Raw genomic sequence first — 22,810 nt, forward strand, 5'->3', positions numbered from 1 at the left:
TCGTTCTAGCAACTCCTTTAAAACATTTGAAGTTCTCATTATGTGATCCACAGCTGCGCTGCCGTTTTTTAATAAAAGCGCAGTTCATTACCGTCCCCCTGGCTCGTACTCGGGCTTTTTAGATGAATTTTCTGAATTTGTGGCTGATTTGGTAACTCATGCAGATAATATACTTATCATGGGCGACTTCAACATTGATATGAATCTCCCGTCAAAACCACTTACCGTGGCGTTTCAGACAATAATTGATACTTTTGGTCTCACCCAAATAATAGATGAAGCGACGCATAAAAATGGTAATACGTTAGATTTGGTAATAACCGCAGGCTAAGCATCCTCAAACCTAATCGTATTCCCATATACTACTGCTATATCTGACCATTACTTTCTCAAATTTGAAGTCTTGGCTCATTGCCATCGTTCTGACCACAATCAGAGCTATAGCAGCCACAATATTAGCACCTCGACCACCACTGCGCTCTCTGAGCTTGAAGTGAAATATGGTTTATTAATGTTGTTTTACCACATAAATGCTGCATAATAACCATTTTATACCTATATACACGCGTTAGTAGATGTCTGTGTCTATGTGTTATGAGAATTTGCACAGGCTGTGTCTATGTGTTGTGAGAATTTGCACAGGCTGCATCTATGTGTTATGAGAATTTGCACAGGCTGTATCTATGTGTTATGAGAACGGGAATAATTGGAGAGAATTCGTACAGGGCCTAAGCACCAGGAATGTCTGACTCATGCGAAAAGGTACAGCCGATAACGAAACGGGAGTGAGGATTGGCAAAGGCCAAAGTTGTGCGAAGGGCCATGCGAACCATCAAAGCGCACTCGAACGGGAGGGGATGGGGTGCGATATTGGCTATAAGAATGTGACAGAGGCAAAACGTAAGTAGAGTCGGCTGAGGGTTCTACGAGCGGACGCCCAGCATCGTATTTTTTGCTCGCATTACTGAGGACGCCGGGGCTCTCCGTCCTTCCAGCACACGGTAATGAGATTTATGTATTGCATGTAATCTATGAGCTGAAATACAATTGTTGCTTGCTTGCTTGCTTGTACACTTTATACTGTGGGTTAAATAAAATGTGCCGCTTGTTTAACGCAGTGAAGTGTTTGCTGTCCATGTAAGTCGCCGACGATCCGCGATCCTGAAGTTAATAATAAGTCATAGCAATTGATCATGAGTTGTGACTATTATATTATTTGATACTGTAATTGATTATAAGCAGTGTCTACTCTAGGGCTCACGCTTGTCTGATTGGATATAACAGACAGCTTAACCCATTGTAGTTCATGCTTGTCTGATTGGATATAACAGACAACTTAACCCATTGTAGCCTGGCGATTGGGTATCAGTCTCGCTACTAGTCACTCTTATTGATGCTGTAATTGATCATAAGCAGTATCAGAATTGTTTCAAAACAGAGCTACTCCCTTTAGCAACTGCTTTGTTTCCTAATAAAGGAATATAAGAGTTTGAGCTTAACGTAGTTCATTAGATGTTGCTGCATCCTGTGTATGAAAGTGTGAGACTGTAAAGTGCTGAGCGTGTGACTGGTGGAGCGGACAATTGAACGCACGTTGGGGCCACTCCCTCTGGGTGGCCAATACATGATGATCCCTCAGAAGCACCCCCAGGAGGCGGAGACAGCTGTGGCCCTCCGGGAGTCCGGGATGTGAGTATGTGAAGGCCATGAGGAGGGAATGAAATTTTCTACTGGAATGAAATTTTCTACTGATTTTCTACTAGAATGAAATTTTCTATTGATTTTTAATTTTTTACTAATTTTTAATTGTTTGATGATTTTTAGCTTTTGGCAATTGATTTTTAGCTCGTGTTTAACAATAAAACAAGGTGTTCGAGTGATGACCTCAGTCGTCTGAGGTCATGAGAGGGAATAAAGGAATACAGTGAACCCTCGCTACTTCGCGCTTCACCTTTCGCGGCTTCAGTGCTTCGCGGGTCTAAAAAATATTCGGGGGCATTGTAGTTTCGCCGAGCGGCACGAGGGGGCGCTGGAGCGGTTAGACGGCCGGCGTGCGCCGAAGAAGAGCGTGGGCGAAGAGGAGAGTGGACGAAGAAGAGCACGTTCCCCCGGACACGATTGGTGGCGACGTTTCGCGCGGTTCGGACCGTACCAGAGCTACGGCCGGCGTGCGTGGCAGTTAAGCCGTAGAGGAGCACCTTCCCCGGGCACGGGCGGTTCCAAGCGGCCCCTAAGTTTAACCGAATGGAAGCTCCGGAGGAGGAGGGAATGCTCGCGTCACAGTAAGCCGAAGAGGAGCACCTTCCCCGGGCACGGGCGGTGCCAAGCGGCCCCTAAGTTTAACCGAATGGAAGCTCCGGGGGAGGAGGGCGGGCGTGTGTCACAGTTAAGCCGAATAGGAGCACCTTCCGCCCGGGCACGAGCGCGGCGACATTTCGCTTCGCTCGGGACCGTGCGAGAGCTCCGGAGGAGACCGGCCGGCGTGCGTGGCAGTTAAGCCGAAGAGGAACAACTTCCGCCCGGGCATGAGCGGAGCGCGAGGCTGTCAGTTATGAATGAATTAATGAATAAATAAATAAATGAAGAATGCCACCTTTCATTTCACAGGGCACACCGGACAGCGTACCAGCAGGTAAAAGTCGAAGTAATTAAATAAATACAAAAATAAGTAATTGAATAAATACAAAAATAATGGCTGGGGAATAAAAAAATAAGTTTTGTTTTTTTGTTATAACATGAATTTGACTCTCTCTCGCTCTACCCGTATGTATATATATATATATATTTATTTTTTTTAAAAGCATTTTTGAAGGTGCGCCGCTACTTCGCACTTTTTTTTTTTTAAGCGTTTTTGAAGGTACGCCGCTACTTCGCGGATTTTCAGTTTTCGCGGGTGGTCTCGGTCCCCATTAACCGCGATAACCGAGGGTTCACTGTCTAAGAGTTTGAGCTTAACGTAGTTCATTAGATGTTGCTGCATCCTGTGTATGAAAGTGTGAGACTGTAAAGTGCTGAGCGTGTGACTGGTGGAGCGGAACAGGGTATGTGGTGCAAGAATGGAATGTTTTAGGACAGACGGTAATAACCGCAAGGAGGGGGCGGAGACGAGATAACTCAAGCCACAACCAGGAGGAGCCACCACGTGATTCTTCAGGGGAAGAAAGACCAATAAGAGCAAGCTAAAGTTAACTGCAGGATACACATAGCCAATAGAATCATGACAGGATGCCTTTGTTGCTGTGCCATTTGCATATTGTATAGTATGAATCGTTACTGGGCAACTCGGATGTAGAGTACGTCTGCTGGTGGCAACAGAGGCGTACCGAGTTGTATTGAGAGGGACCCGAGACCCAGGTGCATGTAGAAGTTTTGTGTATTAGGAATAAATCCACTCGTGCGTGAAAATGCCGGCTTCCTGATACCTTTCTTTTGCAGAACGAGCGCGCATATTGTTGGATGAGTGAGAGTTGGGTAAAGTCACAAATTGGAGTCAGATTACTAATTTGAGTTTACATTGGTTTAAAATCAAATTCTAACATTGATTTAAAGCTAAATTCCAACACTAATTATATTGGTACATTTCATGTTCTCACATACAACTTTAATGTCGCTCTGTTAAATGCGCTTGACTCCGTAGCACCTTTAAAAACTAAAACTCGTCCAAAGAGGCTTACAGAGAGGTTTACAGAGGAAACACGCATACTTAAACGATCATGTAGGAAGCTTGAGCGCAAATGGCGTGCGACCAAACTTGAGGATTTCCATCAGGCATGGTGCGATAGTTTACTAATATACAAGGAGGCACTCGATTTAGCCCAAAACTAATTATTTCTCTAGATTAATTGTCTTACATAGAACAACCCTAAATATTTGATACCGTAGCAATGCTAACTCATCAGCATCCAACCTCTGATAGTTCTTCCTATCCAGCACACGATTTCATGCAATTCGTTACTCGGAAGATTGAGTGCATTCGGGATGAGATTAAAGACACTGTTCTTAAAATCCCGTTGAATTCCGCGATTAATGGTGTTAATAGGGGCATTAGGGCTGATAACTGCCCGACAACCTTCTCTCAATTTAAAAAAGTATTTCTTGAAAACCGAACAAAAATGGTAAGTGCGGCAAAACCGACAACTTGTGTGCTCGATCTGCTTCCTGGCAAACTAATTAAAGAACTGTTTACGACCCGAGGACAGTCTGTTTTAAATATAATTAATCTATCACTTACCACGGGTATAGTACCAGCAGCTTTTAGGGCGGACGTTATCAGACCTCTACTTGAGCAACCAAACCTCAACCCAGTGAGTCTCAACAACTATAGGCCGGTTTCAAATCTTCCGTTTATTGCAAAAATTCTTGAAAAAGTTGTAACGCAACAACTTAATGAATATATGACTGCTAATAATCAATTTGAACCATTCCAATCAGGTTTTAGAGCCGACCTCTCTACTGAGACAGCCCTTGCTAAAGTTACTAATGATCTCATAGCTATGGACGCCGACACCTCATCAATATGACTCTTACTCGATCTTAGCGCCGCTTTTGACACAGTTGATCATAACATATTATTAAAACGGCTTAAAACGTGTGTTGCAGTTCAGGCTCAGCGCTTTCTTGGTTTAATTCTTATCTGTCATAGAGGATGCACCGTGTAATTCATGGCAATGCGACTTCTGACTTTTGTAAGATCACATGGCAAGTTCCGCAGGGATCGGTACTTGGACGTCTATTGTTTAGCATCTACATGCTACCGCTTGGTGATATTATACGTAAATGTAACATTAGTTTTCATTGTTATGCGGATGATACACAATTATACATGCCGCTGAATATAACATATCCTCTATAAATTAGAGGCATGCCATGCCGAAATTAAACAATGGATGTCTTTCAATTTTAAATAAATTGTTATATTTGACGCAACGATGTTGTTTCAAATGCACATTAAAAATATTACTAGAACTGCATTTTTTCATCTGCGCAATATTGCTCAAATTCGTCCAATTCTATCAACTAGTGACGCAGAAATCTTAATCCATGCGTTTGTTACGTCTCGCCTCGATTGTCGAAATGTTTTGCTCTCAGGTCTCACCATGTCTCGTATTAATAGTCTGCAGTTAGTTCAAAATGCAGCAGCTAGACTCCTGACTAGGACGAGAAAGTTCGATCGTAATCCCCGAAACTAACCAATTCGCATTGGCTTCCGGTCCACTTGAGATGTGATTTTAAAGTTTTGCTACTTACCTCTAAACTATTGCATGGCCTATCACCTTCCTATCTCGTTGACCTCGTGGTACCACATGTTCCGTCCCGAAACCTTCGTTCACAAAATGCTGGTCTTTTAGTGATCCTGAGAGCCAAAAAGAAGTCCACACGTTCAAGAGCGTTCTCTAGTCGGGCACCAATGCTTTGGAATGCACTACCCACAGATATTAGAGGCACCACCTCAGTAGAAATGTTCAAAACACTATTAAAGTCGCATTTATACACTTGTGCATTTAGTTGAACTATTTGCTGGCCTGTTTACTGCCGCTTCTTTTCTCTTTCTGCCCCTTCTCTCCTGGCTGGGGAATTAGGTGACGGTGACCTGCTAGGAAATTTAATTTAATTGACCAACTGGGCTGGGACCTTTTCCACTAAAGTCATCCTCCTGCAGCGCGTCATCTGATCATTTTATTTATATACCTTAGCATCTAATCAAATTATTTGTTGGCCTGTTTACTGCCGCTTCTTCTCTTGACCCACTATGAAGATTACGGCACTGACCAACCGGGCAGGGACCTGCTCTGCAAAAGTCGTGTTCGTGCAGCGCCTCATCTGATTTACTTATACATTTCAGTACTTAGTTGAATTACTTGTTGTCCTGTTTACTACTTTTCTTCTTTCTTCTGTTACCCAGTTACCCGGCTTGGGAATTAAGCGATGGTGATTCACTTGGAAGTGGCTGTTCTGATTCTACACCAACTGACCGGTACAAGATTGAAGGCTGACCACATCTTCGGAGGTACTGGCATGGAGATTATGGCCCTGATCAACTGGACGAGGACCCGCTCCACTGAAGTCATCTTCCTGCAGCACTTCATTTGATTAACTCTTACATTTTCTCAGCTAACATTGTATAGCATCATTTTATGTGTCAAATGTTGCCCACTTGGCATCCATTGCAGCCTGGTCATCCTGGAAGGGGGATTCCCCCATCTATGGTCCTTCTCAAGGTTTCTCACTTTTCCCCTAATGGGGTTTTGAGTTTTTCCTTGCCCTCCTGGGGTTTAAGATCAGGGTATGTCGATTGTGGTTATGTAAATCCCTTTGAGCCTGTCTGTGATTACGGGTTATACAAATAAAATTGACTTGACTTGACCTGACTGAGTGGCTGAGGCTGATAAGTAGTGATGTGTCCTCTGTGTCAAGACTCTGATGCGTGTACCGATTAAACTGCGAGCGAGTATTTGAAGCGCGCCCCGAGAAAATGCTCAAGTAATGTAGGTGATGATGTTCGAAGCCTCGAAACTGGCCGTACCATGTGACCAGTTCAGGAAGCGCAGCAAGAAACGCAGTTTCTGATTGAAGCAGTAACGAAACGTCATGGAGGTGTCCCGTTTTGTGAGGATTTGGGTAAGTTTTGTGAGAAGTTTGTAATTCGCTTGTAGATTTATATTATCAAGTTATCACTGTTGTGGAGCAATTCAGGATGATAAAGAGTTTCCCCTGTTTGGGAACACTTTTATCTTATTACTACAAAAAACGGAATGAAATAAATTCATCAGAATCAAATTATATTTTAATAGGATTTTTTGTTACAATAAAGAGATGGAATACAAGAACAACAAATAACCATTAGTGGAATCAGTTAAAGCAATGATCGCCTCAGATGATTTAGTCCAGTGGTTCTCAATTATTTCCTGTCACGCCCACCCTCTACCAAGAAGAAAACAATTCGTGCCCCACCACCACCATTTTTTTTTTACATTTCGTACTAATGTCTTTGTATATTAATGTTAGATTGTCAATAAAATATCCCTTAACAAAGCTAAATTGATAAAAAATATATCATTTTGAGAACGATTGTGAGGATCTCGACACTCAGTACTGTTGTGCAAATATTGATGAGATGCTAAATATTTACTATACGTTTTTTTTTCGTTTTTTTTTAACTGTATTAACATGAACAAACCAAACAGTTATTAATACCTACATAATATAGAAAAGACAAAAACAGCCAGAGGGGGATTTTAAACAAAAATTCTATATAAATAACATAAAGCAACAGTTTTAATGTTTACTATACGTTTTTTTTTGTTTACAATACGTTTGACGTCCAACCGCTTCGTTGTGATGACGTCAGCCATTTCCGAGTTTCAGCCTGAGAGAGTCTACTAAATTGCTCACATAGCCGTCGTCTAATTTTATATTTAGATACGTAATGGTTGCAATACAACATTTCTGTTCATAGCTGCTGGCTCTCCGCCCAAACACGGTTTGAGTCAGACTTCTGTTAAAAGTCGAGCATACATCGAAGCAATTCATTTTAGCGATGAGCGCGCTTCGCGCCTCCATGCTCGCCTCCTCGTTAGAACGCTATTCGCTTGCGGAGTTGTTTATTTGCCATCACGTAGCTTGTGGCTTCTGCTGTGCGCGGACTTACATATAGTTTAAATAAAGTCTGGCGCAAGATAGCTTGGCGCGGTGCATTTTAGTAGCGGCGAAAGAAATCACTTCCAGGTCAACGAGCGACAGGGCGACGCTTTTTGTAAGCAGGGCGACACTTTTTTAAACCAGTACTGCGTGAACTAGGGGCACAAACAGCTTTTGACGAGCTCAAACTCGTCTGAGATCGCCTTTTTCGGTCCCAAAACTATGCAAAAAAACATGTTCCCCAGGGTCCCACGCGCCCCCCTCAGCATTGCCCCTGGGGGGGCGTGCCCCACTATTTGAGAATCACTGATTTAGTCATATGCGGTTAATACGTTAAATGGCCAACAAATCATTATATGTATTTTCAAGCACCTTTCGTTCACGCATATAGCGTATACCTGTACTTTAAGACCTCTGGGCAAAAAACATTATAGGTTTAGTGAATGGAAATCGGCTAATTTGAAATTAATCACCATGTCTGTAAATGATGGCAACGAGGCTCTTGTCTTGTAACACGTTTTTTTTAATGGCGATACCACTCCAACACTACCCTCACTTGTATGAACAACCTTGTGAGACAATTGTGACACTCAGTTACCGTAAAGGTGCAACACAGTCCCAAATACACATTTAACACCATTAGAAATAGAAATAGAAATAGAAATCCCTTTATTGTCATGACATTATTACATGACAATGTCTGAGTTGAAGGTTCATTTCGATTTGCAACTACCTGTCTGAGTACCAGGGCGGCACGGTGGAAGAATTGTTAGCACGATGGCCTCACAGTGAGAGACAGCATCGGGCGTGGGTTCGATCCCGGCTCCGGCCATCCTGTGTGGAGTTTGCATGTTCTCCCCGTGCTTGCGTGGGTTTCCTCCAGGTACTCCGGTTTCCTCCCACATTCCAAAAACATGCATGGCAGGCAGATTGAACACTCTAAATTGCCCCTAGGTATGAGTGTGAGCGCGGATGGTTGTTCGTCGCTGTGTGCCCTGCAATTGGCTGGCAACCAGTTCAGGGTGTCCCCCGCCTACTGTCCGAAGATAGCTGGGATAGGCTCCAGCACCCCCCGCGACCCTAGTGAGGACAAGCGGTACAGATGATGGATGGATGGATGTCTGAGTACCATATGAAATATTGCACTGCCAGTCACACCTGCTTCAATAAAATCCAGTGCCCAACCCCGGCTGAATCACAAATTACGACAATGAATCAATGTTAGACTTGGGCACACTAAGATAGTGGTGGTTCAATGGTAAAGGGCTTTGTTTGGCGTCCACTGAAATGCGGGCTCGATTCTCACAGAAGTTATTATGTAATAATCGGTGTTCCTTTTCCAACACAAGATTGATTCGATAATTAATTTTCTAAATATTGCATGGCGTGATGTGGTTAATGCTTTGGTTGACATGATCCTCCAGGATTCACTTCCCTTATTTATTGTAGAGGACAGTGCGTTCAGTAAACGTTTTGCTACTTTGAACCCTACCTATATTCTCCCTACCAGATAGGTATGTATGGATGGATATAAAAAAAACAGACTGAGGCGCAGTTGCAAAAAACATTTTTTTGAATAAAAATGACCAAGATAAAACTTTTTGCAAGTACATTTTTTATCCACAACAATCAAAACTCAATTACTGCATTTCCTCCACCCTTTCCATGTCAATTTCATGTAATGAGAACAATACTAATCAAAACTTTGCACAAGAAAACTTCCTTGCATGTCGATATACCCAGGGCAGAACCATCCACCACAGCTGATTGGGCATGGGACACAAGCGCGGGCGTGATCAACCCGCTGCTGGCCACCATCGATGAGGGTGTCTAGTGATCAAGGCCGAAACACCCAGTGATTTGATGGAACACTACTGACGATGTGTCCCAAATTGACATCTTTCCCATTCCAACCATGAGACACAACCCCCATGCCACTCTCAATAGCAAGCCTAACCTCACAAGAATACCATCTATCGGCACAATGGACAGTTTACCATCACGTCCAGTGTTTTTATGATTCTGAGTATCTGGACTAGTCCAGTGACTGCTGTGAAAGGACAGCTGACAACATAGGAAAGTCTGTGTGACAGCCTGGAGAGACTGCTGACAGGAGGGAATAGACCCCACTGGGGCTGACATGGGCTAGCTACCCATGCTGGCAGTCTCTGACACTGTGTTCAGTTTGTTGGAGACACCCGACAAGTGCTACAGAAAGTCTACAAAGAATGACACCCCTAGAGCCTGCGAGAGCGGGGGCGCAAGATGGCTCAATGACTGACCACACGGTTACAGACCTAGGAACGAACATGACTACGAGCAAGAACACGGTGCATGAGACGATGGCAGCAGGACACTCACTTCAGGTCTGCACCTGTGGCTGGGCAAAAGTAACATCAGTTACAGGGTTGAAGATCCACCAAGGAAAGAAGCGGTGTTTGGGAAAGAAGAGTCAAGGGCCTCGCATTGACCAATACTTCTTACGAAGTAATGCGTCAAATCAGTCGAGTGAAGCACAGCGACGGGAAAAAACCCAAAGTTCGCAGAGCATCAGCACCCCTGTCACTGAGGAGGGTATTATAAACACAGAACTGCAGGAGGTAGAACCCACCCAGCCACAGAGACCTCCCAAAGAGAACAAGATCAAAGGGCACAGACCGAGTGTGAAGTGGCCCAAAACTATTGAGAAGAGAGAGTGGGAAACCGTCAATAACGACCTGGTGAAAATCTTGGAGCAACAAGTGGGCACTACAGAGAAAAAGCTGGAACGCATCGGTGACATCATCTACCACTATGGAGAGGAGCGCTTTGGAGTGAACAGCTGGAAAACCACCAACAAAATACCACCACCAACCAAACCTAGGAGGCAACAAGAGATAGAGAGACTGATCAGGGAAAGAAGGGACCTGCGGAAACAGTGGAGAAAAACTTCTGATCCAGAGAGAGAAGGTCTCATGCTGCTCCAGGGGGACATCAAGCTCCGGTTGAAAACCTTACGAAGAGCGGAGAACTTGAGGAAACTTTGCAGGAAGAAGGAACACACAAGAACCCGGTTCTATAAAAATCCCTACGAGTTTGTCAAAGATCTCTTCGTTAAGGACAAAAGCGGTTTCCTGAAAACTTCAAAGAAGGAACTTGAAGAGCACCTGGAAAAGGTCTACCAAGACACGAAAAGGCATGAACAGCTAGCCATCCCACATGATATCCCCCCCCCATTCGACCACCAGAGGTCAACATCGAGACCGGCCCTCCAAAATGGAAAGAAGTGGAGAACATGGTGCGGCGTGCAAGATCAGGATCTGCACCAGGACCAAATGGAGTGCCATATAAGCTCTACAAGAACTCACCAGATGTCCTACGCTATCTTTGGAGGCTAATGAGAATCGTCTGGCAGAAGGGGATAATACCAAAGGCATGGCGAAGGGCTGGAGGTGTACTAATTCCAAAAGAGAAGGACGCGGCAGATATCAGTCAATTTCGGCCAATCAGCCTTCTCAACGTTGAAGGGAAAATCTTTTTCAGCGTCTTGACACAAAGGCTGTCCACCTACCTGGAGAAGAACGAGTACATTGACACATCCGTACAGAAGGCTGGAATTTCTGGATTCTCTGGCTGCGTGGAGCACACCAGTATGATCTGGCATCAGATTCAAGCAGCGAAGAAGAACAAAGGGGATCTTCATGTCATCTTTCTCGACCTAGCCAATGCCTTTGGTTCAGTTCCGCATAGCCTTCTCTGGGAGTCCTTCAACTTCTACCGCGTTCCAACATCCATCACTACCTTGGTAAAATCCTACTTCGAAGACCTGCAGCTGTGCTTCACAACACCCGACTTCAAAACATCATGGCAGCAAGTAGAAGTAGGCATCATGGCAGGTTGCACGATCTCACCCCTGGCCTTTACAATGGCCATGGAGGTCATCATCAGGGCCTCAAAATGGGTGGTGGGGGGTGAGCGAACCAGGAACGGGATCCACCTTCCACCCGTCCGAGCATATATGGACGACATGACCACTCTGACCACCACTGCAGCTTGCACCAGGCGACTACTTGGTAAGCTGCAGGAAAACATCAACTGGGCCCGGATGAAAATCAAGCCCAACAAGTCACGTAGCATCTCGATAATCAAGGGAGAGCTAAAAGACGTGAAGTTCTGCATTGGTGACGAACCAATACCAACTGTGGCAGAACAACCTGTCAAAAGCCTGGGCAGATGGTATGACTCAAGTCTTAAGGATAAAGACCAGGTGCAGCAGCTAAGACAGGATATCATCAACGGCCTGAACAACATCAACAAGACTCCACTACCAGGGAAGCTCAAGCTCTGGTGTCTGCAATTTGGGCTTCTCCCTCGGGTGATGTGGCCACTCACTGTCTACGAGGTCCCACTAACAACTGTGGAGAAGATGGAGCGAGCCATCACAGTATATGTGAAACAGTGGCTTGGTGTCCCACGCTGTCTGAATAACATCAGCCTCTATGGCAAAGGAGTCCTCGAACTGCCCATCACAAGTCTCACTGAAGAATACAAGTGCTCTAAAGTGAGACTACAGATGACGCTGACGGACTCCAGAGACCGGACCATCAGTGAAACGGCACCACCCCTGATAACTGGACGGAAATGGACACCATCCAGTGCAGTGCAGCATGCCACAGCAGCCCTGAGGCACAGCGATATTGTGGGACACGTCCAGAGGGGAAGAGGAGGCTTTGGCCTTACAGCAAGCAAACCAACTTGGTGTAAGGCCTCAACCGCAGAGAGGAAAAAAATGGTCGTGGAGGAGGTGCGCCGCCAGGAAGAGGCTGAAAGGTCTGCAAAGGCTGTCTCGCTTGCCAAGCAGGGACAGTGGATGAGGTGGGAAGGCCTGGAGAAAAGAAAGCTTGGCTGGAGGGATCTCTGGGAGATGGAAGCTAGCAACATCAGCTTCATCATCAGAGCTACCAATGACGTGCTCCCATCCCCAAAAAACCTCCGCCAGTGGTATGGCGAATATCCAACCTGTGCCCTCTGCCCAACACCAGCAACTCTCAAACACATCCTGACTGGTTGTAAGACCAGCCTCACACAAGGCCGTTATACCTGGAGGCACAACCAGGTCCTCAAGAGCTTGGCAGCAGTGTTTGAAAGCAAAAGAACTACCATCAACTCCTTGCCCTTGAGAGCCACCACTACCATTACAGCACCAAAATTTGTCCGAGAGGGACAGAAAAAGCCCAACCATCCTTTTCTCAAGCCAGAAGTTGGTCAGCTAACCAAGGCTCGGGACTGGAAGATGCTGGTCGACATAGGTCAGCAACTAATCTTCCCAGCAGAGATTGCAACCACCACCCTAAGGCCAGACTTAGTGCTGTGGTCCCATTCATTGAAGGCTGTCTACATTGCAGAGCTCACAGTCCCGTGGGAAAATGCAGTTGAAGAGGCCTATGAGCGTAAGAAGTTGCGCTACACTGAACTGGCGGCGGACGCACAACAACGAGGGTGGAAAGCCAAGGTCTATCCCGTCGAAGTTGGATGCAGAGGGTTTCTGGCCTCATCAACCATCAAGCTGCTTAAAGACCTGGGAATCCATGGACAGGCTCTGCAGCACACAGTCAGATCGCTCTCTAAAGCGGCTGAAAGAAGCAGCCAGTGGATCTGGATGAAGAGGAAGGACCCCTACTGGGCTCATAGATCAGCAACATGACCCCCGTCCCCCCTCCCCATCCCACCACTAATCTCCGTCATCCCACTTGAGTACCCAGGGCAGAACCATCCACCACAGTTGATTGGGCATGGGACACAAGCGCGGGCGTGATCAACCCGCTGCTGGCCACCATCGATGAGGGTGTCTAGTGATAAAGGCCGAAACACCCAGTGATTTGATGGAACACTACTGACGATGTGTCCCAAATTGACATCTTTCCCATTCCAACCATGAGACACAACCCCCATGCCACTCTCAATAGCAAGCCTAACCTCATGAGAATACCATCTATCGGCACAATGGACAGTTTACCATCACGTCCAGTGTTTTTATGATTCTATGTCCACTTGGTAGTGCTAGAGGGGCGTTAACCGCCTTTGAGGCTTTGACACATGAGTCACACTAATTGCATGGAAAGTCTCAATGCTTCAAGAAGATTCATCTCACCGTCACCACTGATAGGCTACCAGAATGCATTGCAATACTCTTTTTGTCTTATTTTTATTTCTTTTGGGGATATGAATGACATGAGAGATGCGTGTTTTGTATTAATTGTATTTCTTTGTTTCATTGTATGCTGATCAATGATAATTTTGATTTTGATTTAAAACCGTGACTCTAAGGAGTGTGGTGACTAGTGACATCCCTCCCCTGACATAATGGACTTGCCATGTTATCATGAGAGACCCTATTGCAGCCATCACCAAATGGCGGACCGCAAACGTTGACGCTGCAATTGTAGTTAATACGGGAAAGGCGTCACTGATTTGAGCTAATCAAATCTTTCGTTTACGATCCAGCGCCAATTGCGCAGCAGACCGGAAGAGAGTGCTGCTGACAGTATGCCTTGTTAAAAAGTTAGCAAGGTCGATGTGGGTTGTTTTAAATGAATGGACGGAGAAATTTAGTTTTGTTCTGGCTGCTGCAGATTCAAAACCAGCGTGCGTCATATGCTCCGAAACCGTCTCAACATTGCGAAGCGCCACTACGAAACAAAGCACCGCCCTTTTGTGCAAAGTTATCCGCTGAAGTTTGAGGTGAGCGCACGCAAAAACATCGAACTTCGAGTGCAGAAGAACAGATTTTTACATTTTCGTTTACAGCCCAGCGGCATGCAAACGAAAGTTCACTAAAAGTATCATGGATTTTGGGGGAACATAAAAAACATTCAGTGATGGGGAAGTTGTGAAGGAGTGCTTAAATGCGGTTGCACAAACCTTATTTTAAGGAAAACACAAAGCCCAGATGTGTGAAATAATCTACCAAATCCCAATGGCCCTGACTCCGTTCCAACCCAGATTTAAGTCACTGGCAGGGCAGTCACAAACTAATTTTTCTCATTAAGAGAAGTTAAAAAAATATTCAAAAGAAAAGGTGGTGTCAAAGCTCATTTTGAATTAGTTTTTCATGAGGACAACCATTTTTATTGATTGTGTACTGAACATGTTGACCTGTTTTACTTGGATAATTAGGCTCTCCGTTTTTTTTTAGACTGATAACGCTTTGATTTAGGAAAAAAAAAGGTAAAAGATGTTAACTCAATGCTTAGCAGTTGATATATTTCTGCAGGAGATATTTTACTGTTTTTTCTGGAAGTGGCACCCTTAAGTGCCCGGAGCCACATTTTCTTGAATGTGAAATAAACGCCTTATATTTGTTTGACTGGCAAAGGTGTTTAATGGGAACATTGCTAAATATTCAGTATATAAGTGCGCTCTGTTGAAAATGACTAAATATTGAAACTATATAAAAATGTGAACACAGGCTAGGCATTAAGGGAAGTTGTACTTTGGTTCGGACCTTTTAATTGGAAGAAATTTTAGTCATGGACCTCTGTGACTTTTAATTGAATACCTCTGTCCTATAGCATCAGTGGTTCTTTAATTGACAAAGCTGCCCTCTGTATGAGAGCTGACGTGCATGTGCTAGCATGCACCTCAGGGTGCGAAGCGCCCAGTTTATGTGTTAAATACAGAAATAGCACCCACCACTGACCCTGAGCCCTGAAATGGCATGTTTTATTGATCCCATAATTAATTAGTAAATGAAATATTTAATGAAATTTTTTTTCTCTTTCTCGATCATGTCCTCCACTAATTTCCTCTAATTAATTTTTTAAAACTATATTTCGGTCAAGCTAGGTTAAAGCTTATCGCGTTGGGTGTGGCAGAGAACTTGTGTACTTGTAAAACACCTTCACAAGCAACGAAGATAACATGAATAGAATTGTTTACTTATATAACTGTTTAACTTCGTTCCTTGTGGTGTTCATTGCAAAGTACCTTGCTTCGCACTTTTTAGTAGCTTGAAATATTAACTTGCTCTTTGCATTATTTATGCTTTATTAATTGTAATATCCATCCATTATCTGTACCGCTTTTCCTCACAAGGGTCGCGGGGGGTGCTGGGGCCTATCCCAACTATCTTTGGGCAGTAGGCGGGATACACCCAGAACCGGTGGCCAGCCAATTGCAGGGCACACAAAGACGAGCAACCATCCGTGCTCACGCTCACACCTAAGGGCAATTTAGAGCGTCCAATCAACCTGCCATGCATGTTTTTGGAATGTGGGAGAAAACCGGAGTACCCGGGGGAAATCCACGCTGGCACGGGGACAACATGCAAACTCCACACAGGAAGGCCGGAGCTGGAATTGAACCAACAACTTGTAATACTGAAACGCCGGTGCAGGTTTCAAACCCGGAAATAAAATTGCCTCGAAACAATGTTCCGATGCTCCGTTCAGTCTTGAGACGTCCGTTCAGTCTTGACGTCCGAAGCAATGACAGTTTCATTCTCTAAATGGACTCGTAAACTCTCAAACAAAACCGTCCAAATCTGGGGTGGGCAAACGTTTTGATTGGTGGGCCACAATGGGTTCTAAAATTTGACAGAGGGGCCGGACCAGGAGGAGATGGATGGAGTGTTTTGGTAACCTCACTTCATCGCAGAAAAAAAGTATATATTTAATTTTAAATGAAACCGAACAAAAGCATCACTACAATATATATATGTCTTTGAAAATACACAGTATTTAGAAAATAAAACATTAACGTTTATTCATTTAATTTTTTTCAAGTTTGGCGGGGCGGATTAATACGTTTCAATGGGCCGCATGTGGCCCCTGGGCCGTAGTTTGCCCACGCCTGGTCTAAATCCAAAGACTGGAAAAAATAATATTCTTAAATAAAAATCTTTGAAATGTATACAATTTAACTGTGTCTTAGTTTTTGTTACTTTGTGTATGTATAAACGTTTATACTTAAGTGTTTGAACATTTGAGTCGTGGTTTCATAGCGCAACATAGTTTGACACTTTTGTTTACTTAAGACTTCTGGTGTCACGGTCCGGGTTGAGGTAGGTGAGGACCCAAACGCAGTGAAGCCAGGCAGGGGTAACTTAAAGGGCATTTAATAACAGAAAACAAAAGGCAAACGAGGAACTTGGAAAAACTGGACGACAGGAACAGGCAACAGGGACAAGCGACAGGGACAAGCGACAGAGACAAGCGACAGAGACAAGCGACAGGGACAGTGACAGTGAAAATGACAATGAACCAACAAGCACTGAAAGCAACCAGGGAACTAAATACACACAAATTGACGAGACAACGAGGAGCACCTGGACAAGACACGGAGGGTTGGAAGGAACGAACACAGGTGGACAGAATAGACAAACGAGACAAGACACCAGAACAAGGCCAAAACATGAAACCAAAAACTAAACCAAATATAACAAATACAAATCATGACATCTGGAAAAAAATAAAATGACATTCGCAACATTTCTTAGCTTGACATTAAACAAGGTATGAGCCATTTGCTTGTTTTTTTTTATTTACTCGAAAACTGCCACAATACACAAAAACATCTTTTGTAGTATAAAGAACTTGGTATCCAATCATTGTTTCCGTGTCTGTATACATACAATCTTTTACTGTCTAAAAGACTCTATATTATTTGACTGCAGTTCTAGTTTTTTGCCACCAGATGTTGTTGTCACCGAAGCGCTGTCGCTTCAAACCATTTTGAACCGATTGCTTGAAATGATTCAGTGGTTCATAAAAACTTCATTTGCCCATCACTACCCACGACCTCAGCATTGTAACGCCATCGTGCTAACCGGTCGGCCACCGTGCCGCCATTAGTTGTAATATGTTATGCCTTTATTTTTACCCCAGCCATGACTAATTGGTTTAAATTATTGATGATGTTTTGTTTTCAGTCATACTGTGTATAGTAAAAAAATAATTGTTCAATTTATTTATTCATTTGGTCCTGAAAATTGGTACCATTGAGTAACGGTACAGAGAATTAGAACAGAACAGTTCAAATGTGAAAGGTACCCATCCTTACTGTTTGGTGTCATGTGAATTGGTGCAACCCCAATCAGTCAATACCAAGTGCAAACTTTGATACAATGATGTTTCTCCTGAACAACTAACCAGTCAATTGCAAGGTACATATTGTAGACAAACAGCCATTCACACTCACTTTCGCAACAATTTGGAGACTTAAGTTCACCAACAATGCATGTTTTGGGAAGGTGGGATGAAACTGGAGTTCTTGGAGGAAAAAAAAGGCATGGGAAGAAAATGCAAAGCCTACACAGGGAAGCAGAAGTTTGGATTTTCACCAATGACCTCGGAACTGTGAGCTTAGCCTCCATGCTCTGAATTTTCTTTTCCGTTTTATGTTGTTTATATTGATTTTTTTCTTCATCTCACTGTTGTGACTTGAATACAGCTAATAGATTTATACATCAATTCAAAACTATTAGGTTGCAGAGGGCAGGGGGAAAATTAACTGAATTTGAGGGAATTTTCCCATGTCGCAAAGACTGGTTGCTGTGCAATACTTGTGTCCATATTGTTTATCGAAACATGAATTTGGTCAAACTTCCCCCCCAAAAAAACACATTTCGCTAAAGCATAAGAAATGTTCTGCTGCAAGCAGATCAAATAACAAAGGCAAGAGTTAATCAAATACCAGAACGAGTAAATGATTAACTCACAACAGAAAGATTTAATGGTGATTACAAAATGTTTCGCAAACAAAGACTCAAGTGAGGCTGAGGAATGAAAAATGTCAGGTATTGAAAAGTAAATAATTACTGTATGTGGGTGAGTGTGCACGTGCCTGTGTGCGTGTACGTGTGTTTCCATTTTACTGACCTTTAGTATAGACTTGGCATAGTGAGAGAATGGGTGTCTGTCTAGATCTTGAGGTAGAGTGAGGTTGTGTGTTGCCTTTACTTGTGGAGGTGCTACCTCTGCCACTGTTGCCACACGTCGATATCCTGCTTGAAGGAAGTAAACTGCAGTTACAACATGTCAAAACATTGTTTTCTGTAGGTATTCTTTCTTTTGAGATGACCTGCTGCCCTGCGAAACCTTGCCGACAGCTCGCCAGGGATCTCCAACATCCCCACATCCTACAAGAGAATGAGATCAGAGTATGGTTAGGCATCTGGGTGAGACACTAGAATTGTATTCTATATTTTAGAGTAGAAAGTGTGTTTTTTGCCTTACCATTGTTTGAAAGACTGAAGCACTTTTCACCGTCTTGGTGTTCTTTTTGTCTGTAATTAAAAGAAATGCAAACGAGCAAAGAATCAGTGATCAGTTTTAGTCAATTCAGATGCCTCACATACAAGCAAATTACAAACTATAACTTCTTAGTTGTTGCAACTATGTTGGCATAGATATTCTACTCGTATGTATTCACTCAAATCTTAGGGAAATCTAAGTGAGTACGTAAGAGCAGCTTCTATTGTAGTTTGACACACCCACACACATGGCTGGCCTTTGTACAATGAGATATGAGAGTCCAAAGGTCCAAATAGTCAGGGAGTTTTCACATACACGTAGAGTTTCCAGATACACAACAGATTTATTGCCTCGTAACATGATTGCAAATTAGACATTTGAAAGCAACAGCTGTGCCGAGTGAGAGCAACTGGGGTTCATCTCGGTGGACGAGAGGGTAGCCTACAACTGACTTCGGGGGAAGGGGATGGGTCCCCACTGTTTTTTGTGACTATTCACCAAAGTGCAGCTTAGAGGACCTACCCTTCCATGGCGTGCTGCACTCAGCTGTGATGATGAAAATAATATTATTAATACAAAAATAATAGTGATATCTCACTATTTTAACTCTTGTTTTTTTTTTTTTTTACTTCACAAACTATTTATATTTTGTTCTTATGTTTTATTAGCGTTATATAGTTATAGAGTACTTATTATGGGCACGCACATATTTTAAATGGAACATAATTTTCTGATCAACAATGTTTTTGTCGCAGACCTAATATGAATACATTTTGGGGTTTTGAACCTCAAAATAGGTCAATTTGACCAAATTCACCATCTTTGAATTTACTTGGATTCATTCGAAAATTGAAAGAGTTCAAGCTTGGCTTAGCTTGTTGTTGTTGTTATTGTTTAAAAAATACTAAACAAAATAAAACACATGAAAGATAATGAAATGACTTAATGACTGTCTGAGATACGCCATTCAGACTAAAATCAAATATTTCAGGATTGTTTTACCCCACAAATTTCTCTCTTGTTTGACACCAAGTTTCACTCAAGTATGAAGCATGTCAACACAGTAACATGCAGTATAAAACCAGACTATCCTTGCTTCTTCCATGTCATTGCGTGAATTATATATAAGAAGTGTTATGCAGAAATCACCAATACAGCAGAGTGTAAAGGAAATGACCTTTAAAAAACACAAGGCAAATCAAATAAATATTTCATTCTCTTTACATACTTTCTAGTAAAACATCCAAATGTACTACTGGTCTCAAAATTTTAATCATCATGTTACATTGAGGGTCAAATTGATCGATTTTTAAATTAGAAACAAGTGAACTTTCCTCATTGATGCATGATTATTGAGCGATAATGCACTAAATTCTTACTGAAATGGTTAGTTGTAGTTATTTATTTAACAATAAGTTAGGATAATCGGTTTGGCTGATGGATGGATAAAAATGATTTTGTTCCCATCTCATACATTTCAAGATTAAACATGCCACAAAGTGACACGAGAACCTTTGTGCTGTTATTGAGAAACAGATGTAACTGGAGGATTAATAGAAAATTGAATTTCCTTAACCGCTTGTTTGAGGACAAATATGATAAATTTCATTCCCTTGCATTTCATTGCTCTTCCAAATGAAATTCTTTCGAATAGATATGCCAAAATTAAGTTCAAATGTATTGCCATATTTGACAATTAGTCATTTTAAGTTTAAATGTACAGTCCATTTAAGGTTTTGGTCTATTCCAATGAGATATTGCCGGATGCATTTCGTGTTTCATTATATAAAATAAATATAACAATACAATTATTTTTGAGAATTTTCTACCAACACATTTTGAATTGGGAAAAAAAACAAAACAAGAAAGAAGACAAAGATATGTACAAACCAGTTTGAGCCGTGGAGCTAGAAGTCTCTTATGGCAACGATCATTGTTGCTTCAAATTTCACAGTAAGAAAAGTCAAAGTCCAAAAGTGGAGAGGATGGGTGTATATAGTGTGCATTTTTAAGTGACGCAACAAGGTAAGCTCATAAATGTGTTATGGTTTTACAATAGGCAGTGAAATATGTTGTTGTCGTGGCTACATACAGTGTATCAAACATAGGCAGTCAAATATATTGTTGTCGTGACTACATATAGTGTATCAAACATAGTGCAAGAACAGGGATTCTCGACTGTGCCAAGCCACATTAGTATCCCATGAGAGCTCTTAAAGTGTGCTGTGGGGAATTATTCTTTTATTTATTATAATTAAAAGCAAAAATATTTATAATAAATCGTGTATCATTGTTCCTCTGTGCATAACGGTGATGTAGTTACAAACAGAACAAATAGGTGATCTTCTATTATTGTAGAAAGTCTATCATTGACATCACATACGCTTATACATTTTTGAACATTTTTGTTTGGTAGTGTGCCATGAGATTTTTGGAACTTCAAATATGTGCCAATAAAGTTTGGGAATCTGTACTGGAGATTAAATAACGACATTTGTATTATTTGAAGTAATCAAGAAGATGATGGGTGGCATGGTGGAGACTGGTCAGCACAATGGCCTAACAATGCAGAGATTGTGGGTTGCTTTTGTTGGTACCCTATTTTCACGACCATTAGTCCCAAATCTCCACCTAAACAGACGGGGCGCCCTATTATGCTTATGTGCGGACCGAGATCCTTAGATCTGTACATGTGTTACTCTATTAAGCAACCCACCTGACCGACTGGGTGCATTTCACTGTGAACGTTAGCACCTCCTGTTGGTAAAGTTTGAGACTACAAGGCACCGCAGAATTGACAAGAAGGATATGCGCTGCTTTCGGCTACCTCAGCGCTCACGGGTACCTCAATGAGCGGAAGCTCAATGAGCGGAAGTGTCTATACTTGGCGGTTTGTCGTCTTCAAAATTAGAAAATGGAGTCGCAGGTAAATCGTCTTGTAATGCAAGATTATCTGGAACAGAGAGTTTAGATAAAGATTATTTTTACTAACTCACTTAACTTGCATATATGTGCGTATATGATTAATAGATTTAGTCTCGTGTCTGTCATTGAAGGTGAGCAGGTACTGCTGGCTGAAAAGTTGGAAAGAGGCATATCGGAAGACTGCAAGGAAAAGCTGAAGGAGCTGGTTGAAAGACTTCGGAATGTACTGTAGTCTGAAAATGTTTTAAATAGACTGTAGTGTTTGTTTGTGTCAGTGTGTGTAGTTTTGCATGTTTATTAAAGTGTTTGATATGACTGATTTTCATGTTTGTATTTACACATCCCATTATGCAAAGTCCACTGCGGTACTGTGGCAGCGCTCTGATTTACAGAAGTCACTGTAGTTAAATACACCAATGCTGGTCAAGATATTGGAGAAAAAAAGATGAATAGTTGTGATATACTAACGTTCTCAAGTACAAATCACAAGCAACTGATTTACTGTAAGTTTATAGATGATGCAACATAAGACCATAGGGAACAAAGGATAGCATTCATTGATAGACCACAAAAATATATTTCATAAATTTTATTGAAACATAATTCACTGAAAACACTTAAGTTGAAAACTAAAAGCTGCAGAGAATTGCTTCCACTCATCCAGTTGCCCGTGAGCATCAAGGTCGCTGCACACCACTCATGCCGTGCTGGAATTGACTGGGAGATATACATTGTGTGAGCACTCCTGTTGGTCACGGTTTGAGACAGTCAGTTGTCGACAGACTAGTTTGTACGTGCAGGAGAAAACTGGATAAAAGGGCAACTGTCAACGATGTCAAAGACCGTCTTGTCATTCATGTCATTGCAAGCAAGAAACATCACAGGATAGGTTAACCTTCACACAACAGACTCCCCCCCCCAAAAAAAAATTTAAAAACACATGCTACCCAAAGCACACCAATCAGGACATCTCCCTAACCAGTTAATATTAGATATTAATATAATATTGTACTTTT

General features: G+C 42.6%; 1 protein-coding gene and 1 long non-coding RNA gene across 2 annotated transcripts in view; one reads left to right on the forward strand and one right to left on the reverse strand.

Moving 5' to 3' along the window:
- The window catches only part of myo15b (myosin XVB), a 151,476-nt gene extending 132,728 nt beyond the window's left edge, over positions 1 to 18,748 (reverse strand). The window contains exons 1-2 of the mRNA XM_088284636.1: positions 18,697 to 18,748; positions 18,495 to 18,619 (exon numbers count right to left, since the gene is read on the reverse strand). Coding sequence (XP_088140762.1) covers positions 18,495 to 18,619; positions 18,697 to 18,745 — 174 coding nt within the window. The 5' untranslated portion in view covers positions 18,746 to 18,748. The remainder of the gene's footprint in view (positions 1 to 18,494; positions 18,620 to 18,696) is intronic.
- On the forward strand, positions 18,537 to 22,113 carry LOC148317026 (uncharacterized). Its single transcript, XR_015840044.1, has 2 exons — positions 18,537 to 18,793; positions 21,926 to 22,113. It is a non-coding gene; the product is annotated as an uncharacterized LOC148317026 (long non-coding RNA).
- The last annotated feature ends 697 nt before the right edge of the window (positions 22,114 to 22,810 follow it).

The sequence above is a fragment of the Idiotropiscis lumnitzeri genome, chromosome 20 (genome assembly GCF_059441095.1).
Source record: "Idiotropiscis lumnitzeri isolate Australia: NSW breed Sydney's pygmy pipehorse chromosome 20, RoL_Ilum_1.0, whole genome shotgun sequence".
In the NCBI taxonomy this organism is placed as follows: domain Eukaryota; kingdom Metazoa; phylum Chordata; class Actinopteri; order Syngnathiformes; family Syngnathidae; genus Idiotropiscis; species Idiotropiscis lumnitzeri.